This window comes from Rhopalosiphum padi, chromosome 4 (assembly GCF_020882245.1).
Source record: "Rhopalosiphum padi isolate XX-2018 chromosome 4, ASM2088224v1, whole genome shotgun sequence".
In the NCBI taxonomy this organism is placed as follows: Eukaryota; Metazoa; Arthropoda; class Insecta; order Hemiptera; family Aphididae; genus Rhopalosiphum; species Rhopalosiphum padi.
Window position 1 is genome coordinate 9,163,441 of NC_083600.1, and position 18,222 is coordinate 9,181,662.

Below are 18,222 nucleotides of genomic sequence, written 5' to 3' on the forward strand. Positions count from 1 at the left end.
CAGACGCGTTTACTGTTACGTCACTGTGTTTAAATTTGAATCCATGTATATCCTCCTAAATGGTTCACTTTATTTCCAAAAGGTTTTGTTTAAGTAATTTGATATCATTACAAAGTTCTTACTAGTTACGATTAAAAAGTTAAGAACAGAACAAAACATACTATAACTTTTGCTGTTAGTTGCAAGCTGTTGTGTCCTTTAATAATGCGACCATGAATGGCTGAACATTTTATTATTATTGTTACCACTTTTTAGAATAATTATTAATATTATACTGAATATATGTAAAATAAAACCTTTATTATTCACTGATATACAGTTTAAAAATTACTAATCTAAAAAAAAAATAAATACGATTGTTTTTATAGTTATGTATAATAGCTTCTTAAAGCTTAATAACTATAAAAAAAAATTATAGGATTTGTTTCCAATAGTACATCCCTTATAACATCCTACTTTTATATCTACTCCCAATAACACTGCTGTGTATAATTTTTACATAAAAACAAAAAATAATATTATTTAACAATTTAAAATACTTGGAGTACGCTCATTGCTCAGGTTGTAGAAAATATACCAGAGTAATAAAAAGAAATTGCAGTCGTATTATGTATTATAATAATATGTATATTTATAGGCTTATAGGGCGTGAATTTTTTTCAAAATGGCCCTTTTTATCTTTTAAACAAGACAAAATATTTTCAAACACTGATCTCTGATGCTGTACTAAGTCTTATAGCTGGTACGTATATGTTTTTTTAAACTCAGCAGTCTGCCATCGAGTAAAAACAGTAGAAAAATAATATTATTGTTATATTCTCCAGGAATATAAATTGAAGCCTTGATAGATCACAATTTAATTTTATGATATCTATAGAAACGTCTTATTCTGACCATAATATTATAAACGACAGTGCCTCACGCCCACAGACTTATTGTATATTCGTATATTCTATAATAGGAGGATATGAGAAGTCTCACCTTTTCCGATCATTTCCACCACCGGTATCTTTGTCCGAACTAAACGAACTGTATCGGAACAACCCTTTCTTGTGCGTTCTACTTCCGCCACCGCCACTGCCGACAACTTCCTTTTCACCGTTGTTTTCGTTGTCCTGCTGCCGTTCGCCCAACCGGCGGCTATCGGTGAACGTCTTCTCCAGGTTGGCAATATTTTGTTCAACGTCCAACAGCATTTGCCGCTCGTCTGTCGACTCAGTCGGTGACTCTGGACGTGAGCTGAACAACGACGACGTCCGGTTCCGACTGTCGCTCGCCGAGTATTCAATGTCTAAATCGATCGTGATCTGTAAAAAAAAAAGAAATTGTATCGAGTTGTTTCCATAAGCACAGCCATTATAATAGCTAAAAATCAGAATATATATTTGTGGGTCATAATTTATTTCCTAAATGTTCTCTCACACAGACACTGAAGTGCTGAGATATACACATTTTTTTTAAACATAATTTAATAACATATAGTTTTCTCGTTACATAAGAAATATCGATACATATTAATACGTATCAGTTTAGTTTAAAATTTAAATCATTATAATTATTTATTTATAGTAAATAATTCAAGTTTATTTAGATGGTTATAATTTTTATCTTAAAGGGCAGTTAAATACAAATTTTGTAATTTATTTAAATAAGGTACAAAATAATTCTATGATTTTATCTAGATACATGCAATCAAAACACGTAGATAAATGTATCTAATTAAATAATTTAGCTATTGTATAACGCTGAGAACTTTCAACATGTAATTTACCTACGAAAATAGTTTATGATAAAATTACCGCAGAAAGTTCCTACACAAAAAATGTTTCTAAATTTATTGAATAATGCATATTTCTGAAAGTACAGTTTAAAATTATCATATTTGAATCGAGACTTTTATTGGATTTATGAGAAAATTTTATTGGGTGATATTAATTTAAGTACGTAATCTAAATAATAATACTTTAAATTCCTTTAACGGAAAAATTCATATTAAAAAATCATATAAATGACGGAGAAAGTAATTTAAATAATAAATATGATATAACCAAGATATTATTCTAACGACTTATATTTTTAATAGGTAATTGATAAAATATTAAACAATTTTTCTTTTATTCTTAATTTTCTCGTTATTCTTACGACTCACCTTACCTTAATTTGTTATGTTTATTACCTACTAACCTACTTATTAATAAATAATAGTACATTAATTTCATTTTAAAATGATAAAATTAAATTATACTTAAGTATAAATTAAAGATGGTACAGAATTCTGCATCAATTGCTCTTTTATGATTAAACTTTAATGGATATTTAGTGAATGACATTTAAATTTTCAGTATCATATATGATTTGTGTATTTAGAAATATGTATGTATTACAAACAGAGAATAGTCAAAAATTTAATAAATTATATGATTTATATAATATGCTCTGAATTGATTTTTTAACTTCACCTAATTGCATACGAAAAAATATAATTCTTCAGATACTAATTATTAGATTTTAAATAGTTAACATATAGGTAGGTAGCTATTAACATCAATGTCGTTGTAAAATAAAAAATTATTTGATATCAATGGTTTTAAACATTATTCTGAATCTTTCTATATAAATTTATCAGCATTTTGGGCTTTTAAAAATGCCAATATCAACATCTAATTTAATATGCGCAAGTACTAGAATATAACTATTGATTTTTAAAATGCATTTATTTTTTATAACTCACTTTTGTTCAACCAGCTCATGAATATTCATTATTTCGTTACAAAAAAAAAAAAAATGCTTGTTTTACAAATATTTAACTTAAATTGTTCAAGAATAATAGTTGAATAATAATAATAAAAATTCTAAATTCATAAGCATTTTAAAGTATAAGTATATACACATGTAATATAATATTATTAGGTAGTTTATTTATTTCTAAATCACTATATCACCTACGGCTAATAAAATTTAATAATATAATATCCAATAGGTATTGTAGTTACGTATTTTTAAAACACACGTATAATATTATGTAACTTTTGTAATATTTATATGTTTTGATAAACTAATCCTATTCAACGTAAATGCATATTTTGATTACTACCCATTAGATATTGTATAGTTCTGAAAAATAATTGATCTTAATAAATTATGTTTAGGATTTATGTAATTATACCTTAGTGGATTAAACACCGGGTATTTAAGGATTATGTAATACACGCCCAAGTATTTTTTTCACTATTATTATTTTTTTTAATTTTACGCTTTTAAGTAACTTTAAGATATAACAGTATTTTATTTATGAAAATAATTAGTTAGAGATTTTTTATTATTTTTTTTTTTACATCTTCACTAATTCTTCTTCGAGCATCGTCTTTAGCCACTCATAATTGTTTCAAATCAAACATAAAAATAATTTTGAGAAACAATTGAATAAATATTAAATATCGATCTTTCTCAGTCGAATTAAGTTTTGAAGATTCACAAAAAAAATAGTACGTGAGAATCACTGCGAATAAGAAAGTTTACGCACATCTGGTATCATATTATTTTGTTTTGTTTTATAATATACAATTTATAAAATCTCAATTGTTCAAGAAAATCGGCAAAATATTATTTAACTTTTCTACTTCTCAAAAACTAAGTATTTGTAAATTTTTATCTCGATTTAACTATAGAAACGAAAAGTTATTGATAAAATCATATCAATAACAACTATATAGCAATATAATCGATAATTATATTATTTCAATTAACTTTGTTATTTTTTGTTGTCTAACTCTAATCAATTACATTTTAACTTTTTTCCATACTTATTAACATTAGTTATTAACCCAATAAAAATATTTTTTGGATTTTTTTTATTGTTATTGGATGTTACTTGCATAATATTTTAAAATGCATTTACTTACTTGTTATTGTAGAATCAATACAATTCAAAACACAGTCAAATTAAAAATAAAACATGAAATGTTATTATTTAATATTTATTATAGTAATGCTTAGATCTCTTCTCGTGATGTATTTATTTTAAAGAGATGTACATTTATAGTTATTCTTTTTTTTAATTAATAGTAAATTAAATTTATTTATTTATTAATATCTCTAGTTAATAAATCGCAAATAAATAAGAATCCCAAAAATTTAAATCTAATGTGAAAATTACTACTATTCAATGTTAACAGTTTACAAGCGATTACAGTTATGAACACAACAGCGATTTATATTAAGTATAATATTATTTAAATTTAAAATTTTTAAGGAATTTGATATTTTTCCAAATCAGTCTAATGCAAAGTTATGTTAGGTTTAAATTCGATTCACATTATTTTATGTAGAATAAAATACCTACTGGAAATACATTTCATTCACTGACTTTTTCATGATTTTTATTCGTAAACCTTTAAGTTTTCTGATTTTTTTTTTATTAATTTTTTGTATTAAAATTAAAAAAGTCAGTTCTAATCAACGTGTATTTAAAATATTTGAAAGTTCAATATTAATTTTTATCAAAAAATTAGAAAACTATAATTGTTTTTCTTATTTTATAAAGAACGCGTGATTTTATTTGAAAAAATATATTAAAAGTAACCCACAATAGTCAAATGTTTATATAATAAATTAAATGTTTAAATAATAAATTTAATTTTGTATAAATTATGTATCTACCTCTTCCTATTGAGGAATGAAAAATATTAGGTACGTATAGGTATCTTATTTTATGGTAGTGTTATTAATATAGGCTCTTTATTTTTCAAAAGCAAGCAAAATATATACTCTACACTTAACGACCTTCGTTGTTTGAAATATTATATTATCAGTGATTTGTTTAATATCCATAGAATTTTGTAACAGGCTAAATAGAATGACATTTTCTTAGAGAAAACTTTTTAATAAAAAATAAGTAAGTAAAACTTTAAAATTATATGATATCAGACATCAAACTATTGAATAAATAATGAAAACATTTATTTTGCTCAAATATCTTTCCAAAATAATTTGTAAGCTCTCTAGACAAAAAATAAAAACGTTAAATATTCATTTTACTCCTATCATATAAAACGAAATAAATCATCTGGAAAAAAAGATAAAATATTCATAAGAAAACAATAAAAGATAATTTCAAAATTTTGATTTATCGCTGTTTAAATAAAATTTATATCATCAATACAATTCATTGCAATTATTAATTATTTTATATGTAATACTTAAGCAATAGTATTACACCTCTTATACGATTATTGTAAAAATATATAAATAGGTATATATATACAGACATAAATTTTAAATTTTAATATCTAGTTGATAGTTTAAATTGTGTTCTGAATCACTGCGATTTAAATCATACTAGAAAAACTTAAATATATAAATAGATTTTAGATAATACAAAAAAAATATCGTTTATCACTGTTTTAAAACAAATTGTAGTGCATGCATTACTCATCTACATCGCATCGCTTTAGCGATTCGTAGAATTAATAATATACGTTACGAACAATGAATAATATTCGTATTGTGAATTGTGATCAGAGTTAGGATTATATTTGTTTTGTGTGTGTGTTTTCTAAAAACGTATACATATTGACATATTTTACTTCAGACAGGTCATTTTTAAATGTCCCGGTTTTTAAGTAATGCATTCGTCTAACGGAAATTCTTCACAATTTTTGAGTAAGTTCAACTCTCTCACAATAATATATTACAATAATATTCATAAAATTAATAAAAATAATATAAATAACAAATGTATCCTTGAATACGTTTGTAAATATAGTTTTTAAAAAAAAAAGGTTAATTGATACTATTTTTATAATATAATACACAACTTCAATATTTTAAAATGTAAAGGAGGGTTATTTTTGAAGTACCCAGGTTTCACTGTATATTTTAACTTAATGATTAATATGACTTTGTCTTATATGAGTTAGATTAAGACAAAATAAACATAGTTTGTTGGTTTATCCTTAAAGTCGAATATTATAAGTACATAACTTCAAATAACAAAAATATTTATCAAAGTAATCCATTAAAGTATTATTTGGACGTTTTACAAAAGGCCCGATAAACAATGACCTCTAGATTTTTGAATGGAGCTTCTATTCTACATTATAATGTCAATAAGATAAATAATATTTATGAAAGAGAAGTCTCTTAATATAATTGAAACGTTTGATGTAGGTCGTCATACTTAATATTTTTAGCACAGACGTAATAAACAATAAGTGATATTATATTAATCACATAAATTGCCATTTTTTTAAATTGTTTAAGGATACCTACTATAAAGCTTGAAACTTGAATATTATAATTTGTTGAGTTAATTATTTTTTTAAATTTATATTTCATGAATAAATATGAGATTCTAAGAAATGATAAATAAAAAAATATATGCATACTAAAAACTTGTCATACAATAGTTAAAACACAAATTTTGATTAGAACAAATTCAAAATTGTATTTTTTGTCGTCAGCTTAAGATAATATGTATTATTTTGATATTATTTTTAATTTCAAAAATAATTTAAACATATTCTGCTTATTTGAATCATCATAATATTTTATTAAAGTTGTCAAAAAAAAAAAAAAAATAAATAAATAAATAAATAATGATGTGTACGAACATTGTTCTACATTATAATTACTTTCTCTTTTACCTAAAATCTTTTATAATCTTCCAGTGTGAATGTAAAATATTTCATATTATAGTGCCTCAACTTTACTACTTAAAAATAAAATTACTACAAGTCTCTTCAAAGTTCTACTGTTTTAACTTACAAACAATTGTTAATTCAGCTGATGTTCTGAAATATATCATTTTCTCAAGAAAACATAAAATATACATTTAACAATTCATATGGGATTTTTATAAGTTTCTCTGTAGAAATGTCGAACTAAGGTTTGCATGCATATATTTACATATTTTTGGGTGGATTATAAAACTTTTAATAAATTAGATTCGCGTTGTATATTCCATTTCAAAACAATATTTTGCATGTTTTAACATAATATCTTTTATATTAATTATATTGTATAATAATTATTATGGTTTATACTACGTAGATACTATTATATTATTATGTTCTATTAACTAAATGGTATTTATATATTTTTATTAAATGATATCGACGTGTATTTTAATTCCCGAGTTTCATTTTAAGTAAAATATATAACACTGTATATTAAACGCTGGGTTTATTCGAGCATATTCTTAGTCATCATACAATAACTATATTGCGCTTAAATGTTTGTATCAATTGTATGAAAGTAAGTTTTGTTTCTAAAATGCTATAAATGTAACAAGAATAGCAAACAAGCAAATTATAATAAAAAAATTATATATGTATAATATTTTGACCGATTCAAAAAAAAATATTTTATTAACAATCAGATCTTTTTAGTTACGGCAACGCTGCATCGTTAATATATTGTGATGACGTTTGACGTTTGTTACTTTATTATATAATTACACACATTTTGTAATATTTAGTACCTACAATAAATTTACCAACTAACAATAATCGTAAATCGACTATCATATCGATAGTTCTTAATGTATACTGATATATCAATATATCATACACTTTTATCGAAGTAGTGTTATTATATTTTCAATAAAAATAATTATTTTTAATACCAAATTTTTTACAAAGTTTTTATGGTTACAACAAAACTTTATAATAATAAATTACTGATATTATAAAACTAATATATAACTATTTAAAAAATGTTAAATAAAATTAAATTGATATTTGAGAATAGTAGCATGTTATACTTAAGGCTATAATTTTATTTATAGTTAAACTATGAAATAGCATTATATTATAAATATATACTACACATTATAATATATATGTGTATATAATGTATACGTTATACACATAAATTTAAAAGATATTGTTATACGATAAGAAGTAAATTCAAAATCTATATTCAATATTCAAATATATGTATTATTATATTATAATATAAACTAAAAAATAAAAATATAAACCATAATAATACATATTCAACTCGCTTTGATTAAAAATATTAAAAATGCCTAGCACTACCATTATCACTTAAAATTCTATATTAATTGTAATATACGTTCGTCGTTCACTCAGATAAAATCGCCTAGTACGAAACTGATACCATATCATATCACTTTTCAGAAAAATCCACTGTTGTCTTATCACCTATGATATATTATTATAGTGGTACATCCATTGTCTCAAGTCACACCCTTCAGTTCATCACGTTCATGTGATGATGTAAATACCTAGGTCTTTTGAAGATAAATTTAAATCAATAATTGATAATCAATTTACATTTCCCCAAGTTCCAGCCACTTCACCATCCCCATAAAAAAAAAAATAAGCCGTAGGTATGACCTTAATTAAAAACATACATAAATAATACTCATACTCGCGAATAATATTAAGTACGTTATTTAATAAAAAAATTACTAAATTTAATTTAATTAAATAATAAATAATTATTAAATTAATTAAATAATTCTTCTTGTACTTAAAAAAAAAGTAATGATAATTAATTAAACACAATAATTGGTTCAAATTGTAAACGTTATAATATTATTTTATTATTTTGAATTCTAACGCTCATAACATTCCTTTTAAGTTTTTATATTTAAGCATAAATAATGTAATTATACTTGAAGAAATAGTCTCCTAGTTATAATTTATTACTTTCATAAAAAGTCCAAATTGGAGGAAAAGTATTTTTGTGTAGATGTACATTTTACCTTTGAAATTAAATATTTAAAATTTTAACTATTACAGATAAAAAAGTTTACTAACCATATATACCAAGAACTGTGCAATAATAAATTATTTATGTAAGAAAATGAGTACTACAAGCATAGACGGATATTGTTGAGGGGAAAAGGAGCTTGAGGAGACTAAGCTCTCACTCAAAAGTTTCAAGTATAGATCTTAGCCCCCTGGTCCCCTTTGTAATACAAATCGATATATTGTATTGAAATAGACATATGTATTTATTATGTTATTTATTTGGCTTTTTTGATTTTAATAGCTAGTAAATTAGTTCAAATTTGAATAATACTTTTAAGATTATCAAGATTAGACATCTTGTTGATTTCATATACTTGTTTATAATTAAATTGTTTACCATATATATTTACAATGGTAGTATGATACTTAATATAAAATTAGTTTAAAATGATTGTAAAATCATTATTTGGATATATATGCATCAACGGAAATTTTTTTTACATTCAACTTTGATAAACGTTTAACTGTATATAATTATTATTATTAATATATTATAAAGTGATTGCGTATCATATGTATACATTATTTAAGGACTTATTAAAATATATTATAATACTAAGATATTGATTATTTTGATGAAATAGAGACATTTTTTAAAATAATAATCTAACCTTACCGTTTAAGTTATATTTAATGAGATAAAAAAAAATAGTTCTGAAATAAAAGTATAAAGTTCAAACATTTTACAATACAAGTTTAAGTATCTGCTAAAATGTTGAATATTAAAATTATGTTATACTTAACGATTATGTTATACTTAATCGTTATTAACTTTTATTAATTATTTTTTCGTAAATAATTAAAAACAATAATTATAACCTTAATACATGAATTAAATTATTTTACATGAACATTTGTGTATGTGTAAAGCATTTTTGTGGTATATCGTATGGATATATTGTAATATAAAGAGAAATAATGAATGTTTAAAATATATTGAGTGGAAAATATGAAATACTAGTTAAATGTTTCTCTTTCTTTTTTTTTGTTTTACAAACATAATATGATATTACACTTTCGCATGCATAAAATACTTTAAAAAAAAGTTTTTAACTAAAAATAACTTTATAATAATACAACAGGCTTAATTTTTTTCTGAGGTTATTTAGTGCTGAATGTAATAGTAATGATAATAATAATAGACTTAAGTTTTATTCATATTTCCGGATTTCAATTAATCATATATTTTATGTGATTAATTGAATTTCAATTGAATGATTTATTTAATTTTGTTTGTACTGTTTCATTATCATAAAAGGTGATTGATTTAAGTTCGTCCTATGATTTTCAATTTTTTTTTTTAAATTGTACAAAATTAATAATTATAATTTATAATACGTATATTGCAAATACCACTATGGCTTTCCGTATAAATCAAACAAAACGGTTTTCATCGCAATCGCTGCAATAAACATTGTACGACATACACAATAATAAGTATAAGCGTATAGCTAATACTCGATGTTCAGATATAGGTACCGCTGAGAGTGTTTTGTATAAAACCGTGAAACTGTTTTGGGAAATCAGTCGCGGAACCTCTGGAAAACTAACGTAAGTACCTATGTAGTATATGACGTGTACGTATACTTAATTATCTACAAACGTTGTACACACGAATCGCAGTGAATTTGTGTTGTCTTTGCCACGGCACCAGCGGCGTGATTGCGAGCACCGAATGCCACTGACACTTGTCGTCTGTACGAGACGCGCGCACGCGTATGTTATTGTTCCAGTGGAAAAGAAAAAGTATGCACTCGACTTATGCGCTAACGAGATGATACTATGTATTGTGCTCGTGTTCGCGTTACGCAAACGTGTAGGGGTCGGCCAGGAGTCGGGATGTGTTGATGTATGAAATATTAACGAGACTATATAGCTTATACGTGGGTACGTATAAAGTATTCCCACTAGCTGGTTGGAATATATTGACCGGCGAGCTCTGATACTCGGCGATTTCCGAGTGCTTTTTAACCGTCCCGATGACGCACGAGTGTAAAGTAACAGCGTTTTGTGATATTATTAAAATTATGCCGATATGTATGCGACTCGACGACGTCAAAACGGTAATCTTCGTGCGCGCGGGTTTTCCGAAAATAAAAAAAACCTAATTAATTACACGTTCCGGGTGTGGGTTTTTCGACGAGCCGTCATCGGCTTCATTATTTTACGAGTACTTGTAACCGCTATGCACGCGCCGATCTATAAACTGTAGTAGTAGACGTACTGAACGGTACGTTATTTGCGTACACGCGGATTATCCGATGGATTTTTTTTTTTTTTTTTGGTATACATAATATGGTACTCGTGTGTATAACGGCGAGTGGTTAAGTGCATACTATATATAATGTAATATAAGTATGGATCGCACACGTTTGATAGTATTTAGATTTTTTTTTTTTATTTGATTATTTATGATCGTTGCTTCATTGCACAATAAATGAATTTGACATGGAGTATACAAATTTGATTTTTATTTTTTTAGTCACGCTGTGCTATTAAAAGGGAAAACATGGTTCGAAAAACTTTAACGTTTATAAAGTTTCAGTTTCACTAATAATTTTTTCGAGGATCATCAACATACGCATAATTATAAAAGTGCTTAACTAGATGATGTATATAATATATATATATATATATTATTTTTTTTCAGCGAGAAGACCGACGGTATACCTTTAATAGGGTTTTTGTGAAGGTTTGCAAAAACCTAATGGATATTTATTTTTTTTTAACGATTGGTTACTTCTTTATTATATACACTGTAATTTTATAAAACAGAAACCCAACATTTTTTTACGTCAAAAGCATAATTTAAGATATTTCATAATAAATATCTGAGATATCGAATATTTGGCGTTATTAATGACGGTAGACAAATGATTTTATGACAATATGAATTGACTTTAGTTATAGGCAAAATGTTATGTTTAAAATCTGCATTTACCGAACAACTACATTATAATCAGGAAATTAACGTTGTATTACGAATAACTCGATGAATCATTTTTCATATTGTAATAGGTAGAACGTTATTTCTTATGAAAAAAAAAGATTTGACTTTTATTATATGAATCATATTGGATGTAATTGAGTTGTTTCTTTAGGGATTTGATAAATCGTAAGTGAATCATGCATAGCGTTTATTGATCATCACGGATGTGACCTGAGCAAATTATGTACGTCATGATTAAATATTATTTATGCATGAATCAATGTTTTTTACGCATATATGCGTATACATTGGTTCATCGCGTATTTCATATTTTACTGAATTGTTATGTAATTTATAATGCGCATAGGCTATATAGATAAACGGGTACCTAACTCCTAAACTACAGTCGAATGTAAAACACAATATTTATATATTTTAACGTGATTTGAAAAATATAAAATGGTAAAGGATAACGGTTTGTTTGTAAAGTAATAAATTATGCTCTTTAACATTGTTCGTTACAAAAAAAATTAATTATTACATTATATATGAACATCAAACAGTAAATATACAATCAATTTAGATTACAAAAAATACGATAAGTATTTTATTTTCAACATTAGTACTTTTGTTAACTTTAAAGATTTTAGTATATTTTAGTATAATATTTCATTATAAATTTTGCCTATTGACGACTATCGCATTCACTCTCGGGAATTAAAATGTTGACGAATTTTAGATACGAGTTTAATCTAACTCTGGAGCTATTTGAAACTCCTGTGAGAAGAATATTAAAAATAAAAACGAAATTGCCATTTAAAGTTATGATGTAGTTTTTAGAAATAAAACTTTTTAGGGATTTTTAATAATTCAAATTTGTAAATGCATTATGCATGTTAATTCAAATTATGATAAACTGCACTTCCTTAATTTAATATTTAAAGTACGGATAGTTCGTATTTAAATATTTAACTAGGTAAATCCTACGAGTTTGACACACATTTTATTAAAACGACGATAAATAATAAATATATATTATAGTATTATGGCATTTTATTTCCAAATATGAACTTTAAATAAACAACAATATTGTGAACACACTAAAAAAAACTAATCTGAAATTATGTGACGGAGTACATTAAAAATATTTAAATAAAGAGATTTTAATTTAAATACGGTGTTATTATAATTTTTTGAATAGCTTATTTGAGTTAAAAGTAAAAATTAATAATTAACTTGCGTAATACTTTTAATGTTAAAATCTTAGTATAAACGTAATACTTATACCATTGAACATAATAACAGTATTATAATACTAATATTATGCATCAACAGTTCATTACCCCATAAACAACACAATAACGTCATAGTGCATTACTTATTATCAAGCAGCTTATTCAGTAATGGACCACAAGTAATACCTATACCTGTGATGTCACATATTTTTATTTTATAGTATCTATATTATTATATTTTCACATTTTGCTTACAAATTTTGTAAACATAATACTTCAAAGGTCCACAGAAAGTAAATATTAAAAGCTCAATGTTTTAGAAATCGAAAAAATTAAATGATAAAATGAATAAAACTGAATTCAATTTTATAAATAAATAAAATATAAACTGATTATTTAATAAATACCTATATTATATTGATTATTCTTTATACGAAAAGAAACACTTATATTTATGTTAAAAATGTCTGTCAAATAGTTTGAACTAAAGCATTTCAAAATATTAAAAAAAATACCATATAGTTTTATAAATACAACATTATCGACTTGTTTAATTTAAAATTTATAAAATAGGTTATAGCTGGTATACTTTCCATAAAACTAATTGTATATTATTTATATACAATATTCGTATGTTTAATTGAGTAAACTACTTAGTTTTTATCTAGTTTAATATCCAATCGATGGTTAATGTATAATTTACATTTTTCTGTATATATTTTATGTCCATTTATACTATTGCTCGTAATTAAAGTACCTATACATTATGAAAATCATAATATACCCAGATGTAATTACCACAAGGTTTGAGTTTTTGATAAATTATTATTTTGACTGTGCCTATGTTGGTTTGTCAAAGTTTGTATAGTCCCACTAAAATAATAATATCAACGCCATTAATGAACATTTAAAAGTAAGTTTTAGTTCTTAAACTAGCAACCACAAGTAAATCCATTATCTACACATCCGGAGGGCAAACCAAGGAAACTATAAGGACACCAACTATTATGACTTTTTTTAGGTGATTCAGAGCAGAGCGATGAATGTGTTGATTTTTTAATTATGTTTTTATTTTTATTACTATATCTATCATTAAGTTTTATAATAGGAAAAGTGCTTTGATTTTTAACTCTGAGGCTGGTATTCTTAGACAATTTGTCCTATTTGATAAATGTTTTTTTATAATGGGGGTCAAACGAAAAACTCATATTTTCCGTTCATACAATAACATTATTAAATGTATTATGTCAATAAATTCATTGGCCTAACTTTTACATTAGATATAATCCAATTAAAGTTCAATTAAACAGGTGTCAAAACATTTAAACTAACGAATTCTTAATTGTAATTACTATTATTTAAATACAATATAAATTATTTATTTTTTGTTATTTTCAAATTTAAAGTTTTTTGAAATTCTTTTTGTAAAGCATATATACTACTAAGAATTTATATTTTATTTTTTCATAAACCTAGGATTATTTAGCATTTGCAAAAGTGATTAGAGTAATATTTAGAGTAATTGGTTACTTCTTAAATTACTATGCATGATGTATGAATTAAATACTATGATTTATAATTACTATTTTGCATAAACTATTAACAAACAAATAAAATAAATACACAACTATTTATTCGACTTCAGGAAATCAGGAAGATCATCAGAAATAATATGACAAACTATTTAAATTAATATTATTTTATCATATTAATTTGAAAGTTCTATTCCATGTTTAAATTTAATAAACTATTTATAATTAAATTCATTTCCCGATAAATAAATTACATTATTTGTTTTAATTTTAAATATCTTTCACAAAATGAAAACTATTTTTAAAAGTACGTTAAAAGTTAACCCAATTAGAATATTTAAATAAATACATATATTATTATTGTATTTTACATTTTTAAAACCTAAAGTATGGTGTATTTATATATTAGATGAATAATTCATAAAATTATATTATCTATAGCAGATATAACTTAATATAAGTTCAATATGAAATATCGATTTGAATATTATTTTTTTCTTAAATTAGTCAATAAAATAAACTGTTGAATATTTTATATAGATATTTATATCATTGTTTTATGCAATAAATAATAAAAACGAATAAAATAATTGTACATTTGTTTTGTTTCTTCGACTATTATAATTTAAGACTAGAGTAGTAAATTTCGATTTCTAGAAGTTTTAAGTACGTGATCGTAAATAATCTAAACTGCCAACAAACCATATGGGGTATACCTTCTACACCTACATATTTTATGATTTATATAGCTCTCTATTTCCTTCTGATCCTTCACACGCGTTGAACAAAGAAATATTATAAGAGAAATAAAACATTTTTTTAATTTTATTTCAGAAGTAAATAGTATAATAAATGTTATGTCAATAATAAAACGTAAAATAAAATGATAACAATAAAAAAAATATCTCATAATAATTCACAAATATATTTTACTAAATATATTTTCTCCAAATGCTTTAATACATAAAATACATGTGTACGTTTCACAAATTTATGTTTTCCTTTTTTTGATGTTTGGCGGGTTGGATACTTAACTATCTGATTTGCATAAGATTTTAACATAGCAAATATGAAGGAGCAAAATATAAATCCGTAAATAGCTCAAGGATTGGGATTCACGAGGGATTTATTCGATAAACACGGATTTTCGTGACATGTTTAAACAAATAGAAATACACCTGATATGGACATATTTTGGATATAATTGTTGACACCAAATTATATTCTATAAGTTCAAAAATATTACTGTTATTAAAATGGGATATACAATGTTTACCGTAATAATAATATTTAATAAAAAGTAGTTTATGATCAGTAAAATGAGATATTAATTACGATTAATAATAATTATCATTTATGGTTTAAATTTAATTGTTTCTAATATATATATATATATATTACATTATATGAATGCGTTAGTTATAAATGTCATTATGTATATGTAGATATTTAAATGAGTTATACGACTTGTTTTATTTGAAAAATGAGATTTAAATAGGTTCCATTGATTTAGTATCAATAGCAGTGGCGGATCTAGGATTTTTTTCAGGGGAGTGACAACATTTTTCATATTATTATATTATATAAAATCATATCATATATTATAATTTTGTAAAAAAATTATTTAGGATTTGATGTAAGACCTTACAAATATGATATTTAACATGACATTTTGTAAAAATTGTATAACAAACTGAACTGTTGTTCGAGTGTATTTTGTCATCAATTTAATATTTCTGACAAAAAATACTATTTTAGATGCGTTATAAATACTCATTATGACAATATGATAACAAACGATATGAAATACGAATACTATTCTTAGCATTCGTATACACATACTGAAATATACACTGCGTCTGTTAGCGGAACAATCGGTATTTATTGAATGATTGAAGAGATAATACAAACACCTATTCAAATTACATGACGATTGATATAGTACTATTAACAACATTTTGATTGAAAACTAAATCATTAGCGTGGTCGCAAATGTCAAACGTATTTCGGATACTCTGTGACATGGAAAATCACCAAAATCGAGAAGTTACGGATGCTATTATACGAGTGTTGTATTTATATATATAAATATACGTAATATACGTATCGCATCGTGTTGTTCAAACTGACAGTTTTTCGGCTCGTATAGTCATATATATATATTGTACATCACAAAGTATAAACTATCATGATATATATATTTGGAGGATATGACGTGCGCGATAAACCTATACAAGCCTCTCGAAACCCAAAAGATTGGAAACCTCAAAGTTTAAATTAATATAATTTTATTATTATTATTATTGTTAGTGGTCCAGTCTGTCAAATCGATTTTGACGGATCGTCCGATCGAATACGTCCCATGAAATTTACACCATGGCGTATGCTGCAGTATAGATAGAGAACGATATAAAAACTGTAAAAATAATCTAATAACGAGCCCGAAATCCGAATACCATGCTAATCGCAGGTAAAAAAACGCGTACAAAAACGCACGTGTCAACACAATATTTCGAGTTGATATATTTAGACAAACCGTACATGGCAGCAATTCCTTTAAATAAACCGAGCGGACCTGTGATAATGTGTGCAATGCACATTATTATATTTTTAGATGAATAAAACAAAATAATATTCAAAGTTCCTGACAATTAAGTCCGACACGGTTCGCCGTTCGTTTACATTGCTTGGTGCTTAAAAGTTTAATTATATTTTCAGAAATTTCACTATACTATTGTAGTGGTGGTTTTAATTAACATTTTTGCAAATAATTTACTGATCTCGGATGGATATAATATATTCGTACAGATCTTGGAGTAAATACAATTATCCAAAAAAAAACAACAACAACCGTCGCAATCAATTATAAACAGTAAAATATTATAATATGAAATTGTGGTAACGATAATAATATTTCCACGATATTTTGTATAGATACTATAACTGTTATTCAATAATTTCTCATTGACTTATCGACCAAAAACAAGTATTACTTGGCGGGGGACGAAGTGATATTATTACGAATCGAACGGCTTTTGGCATCGTGACAATTTTATAGTTACGTTCAATAATGATGTGCTGTCGATAAGGCTAGTTTAGTAATCAGATATGTAACATTTAAGTGATACATATAAATTATTTTTTTAATTTGAATATTATTATATTATTATTATGATTATTATTATTATCTTACAACACAGGCCAAAGGTAGTGAACTAAGGGACGACCCACTGCGAGGCAGCTGCAGCTGTTAAAACGGTGTAGTGGTGAGTTTTTCTCTAAACAAGAAAAAACGTGACCCGATAATACATTGTATTATTATAAAAAAGCTCGTGGTTCCGGGATAAAGGCGACGGCGTTAAGATCGCTCCGACGTAATAAAAGCGTAAACAATAAATTATTTGTTGAGAACGAAACGTGTTGGTGGTAAAGCGGTAGCGCCCGGTTGATGATGAAACAAAAAAATAAAAAAATAAAAATGTATTTCACTCTTTCTCATCTCCCCCGTTCATGTATATAAACATTTTCACAGGTTAAATAAAATAAATACAGTATAAATAAAATAAGAAGAACTTCGTCTGATTAGATGTAATCCACGGAGTGGTATTAAAGTGATACTACCCAACTCAAATGCGAAACCTGTCTGCATAATAATTATAAACACCATATAATAAACTATAAGAAACAATAAGAAAATGAACGGTGTTATTCAGCAAGATTTAATATAATACTGCGAAATCGTCAGG

The 18,222-nt window shown here is 24.9% G+C and overlaps 1 protein-coding gene across 2 annotated transcripts in view; it reads right to left on the reverse strand.

Annotated features, from left to right (window-relative positions):
• The window catches only part of LOC132929615 (otoferlin-like), a 125,676-nt gene that overhangs the window by 34,700 nt on the left and 72,754 nt on the right, over positions 1–18,222 (reverse strand). For both annotated transcript variants that reach the window (XM_060995091.1, XM_060995090.1), the window contains exon 4: positions 982–1,307. In XM_060995091.1, the coding sequence (XP_060851074.1) occupies positions 982–1,307 (326 nt within the window). The remainder of the gene's footprint in view (positions 1–981; positions 1,308–18,222) is intronic.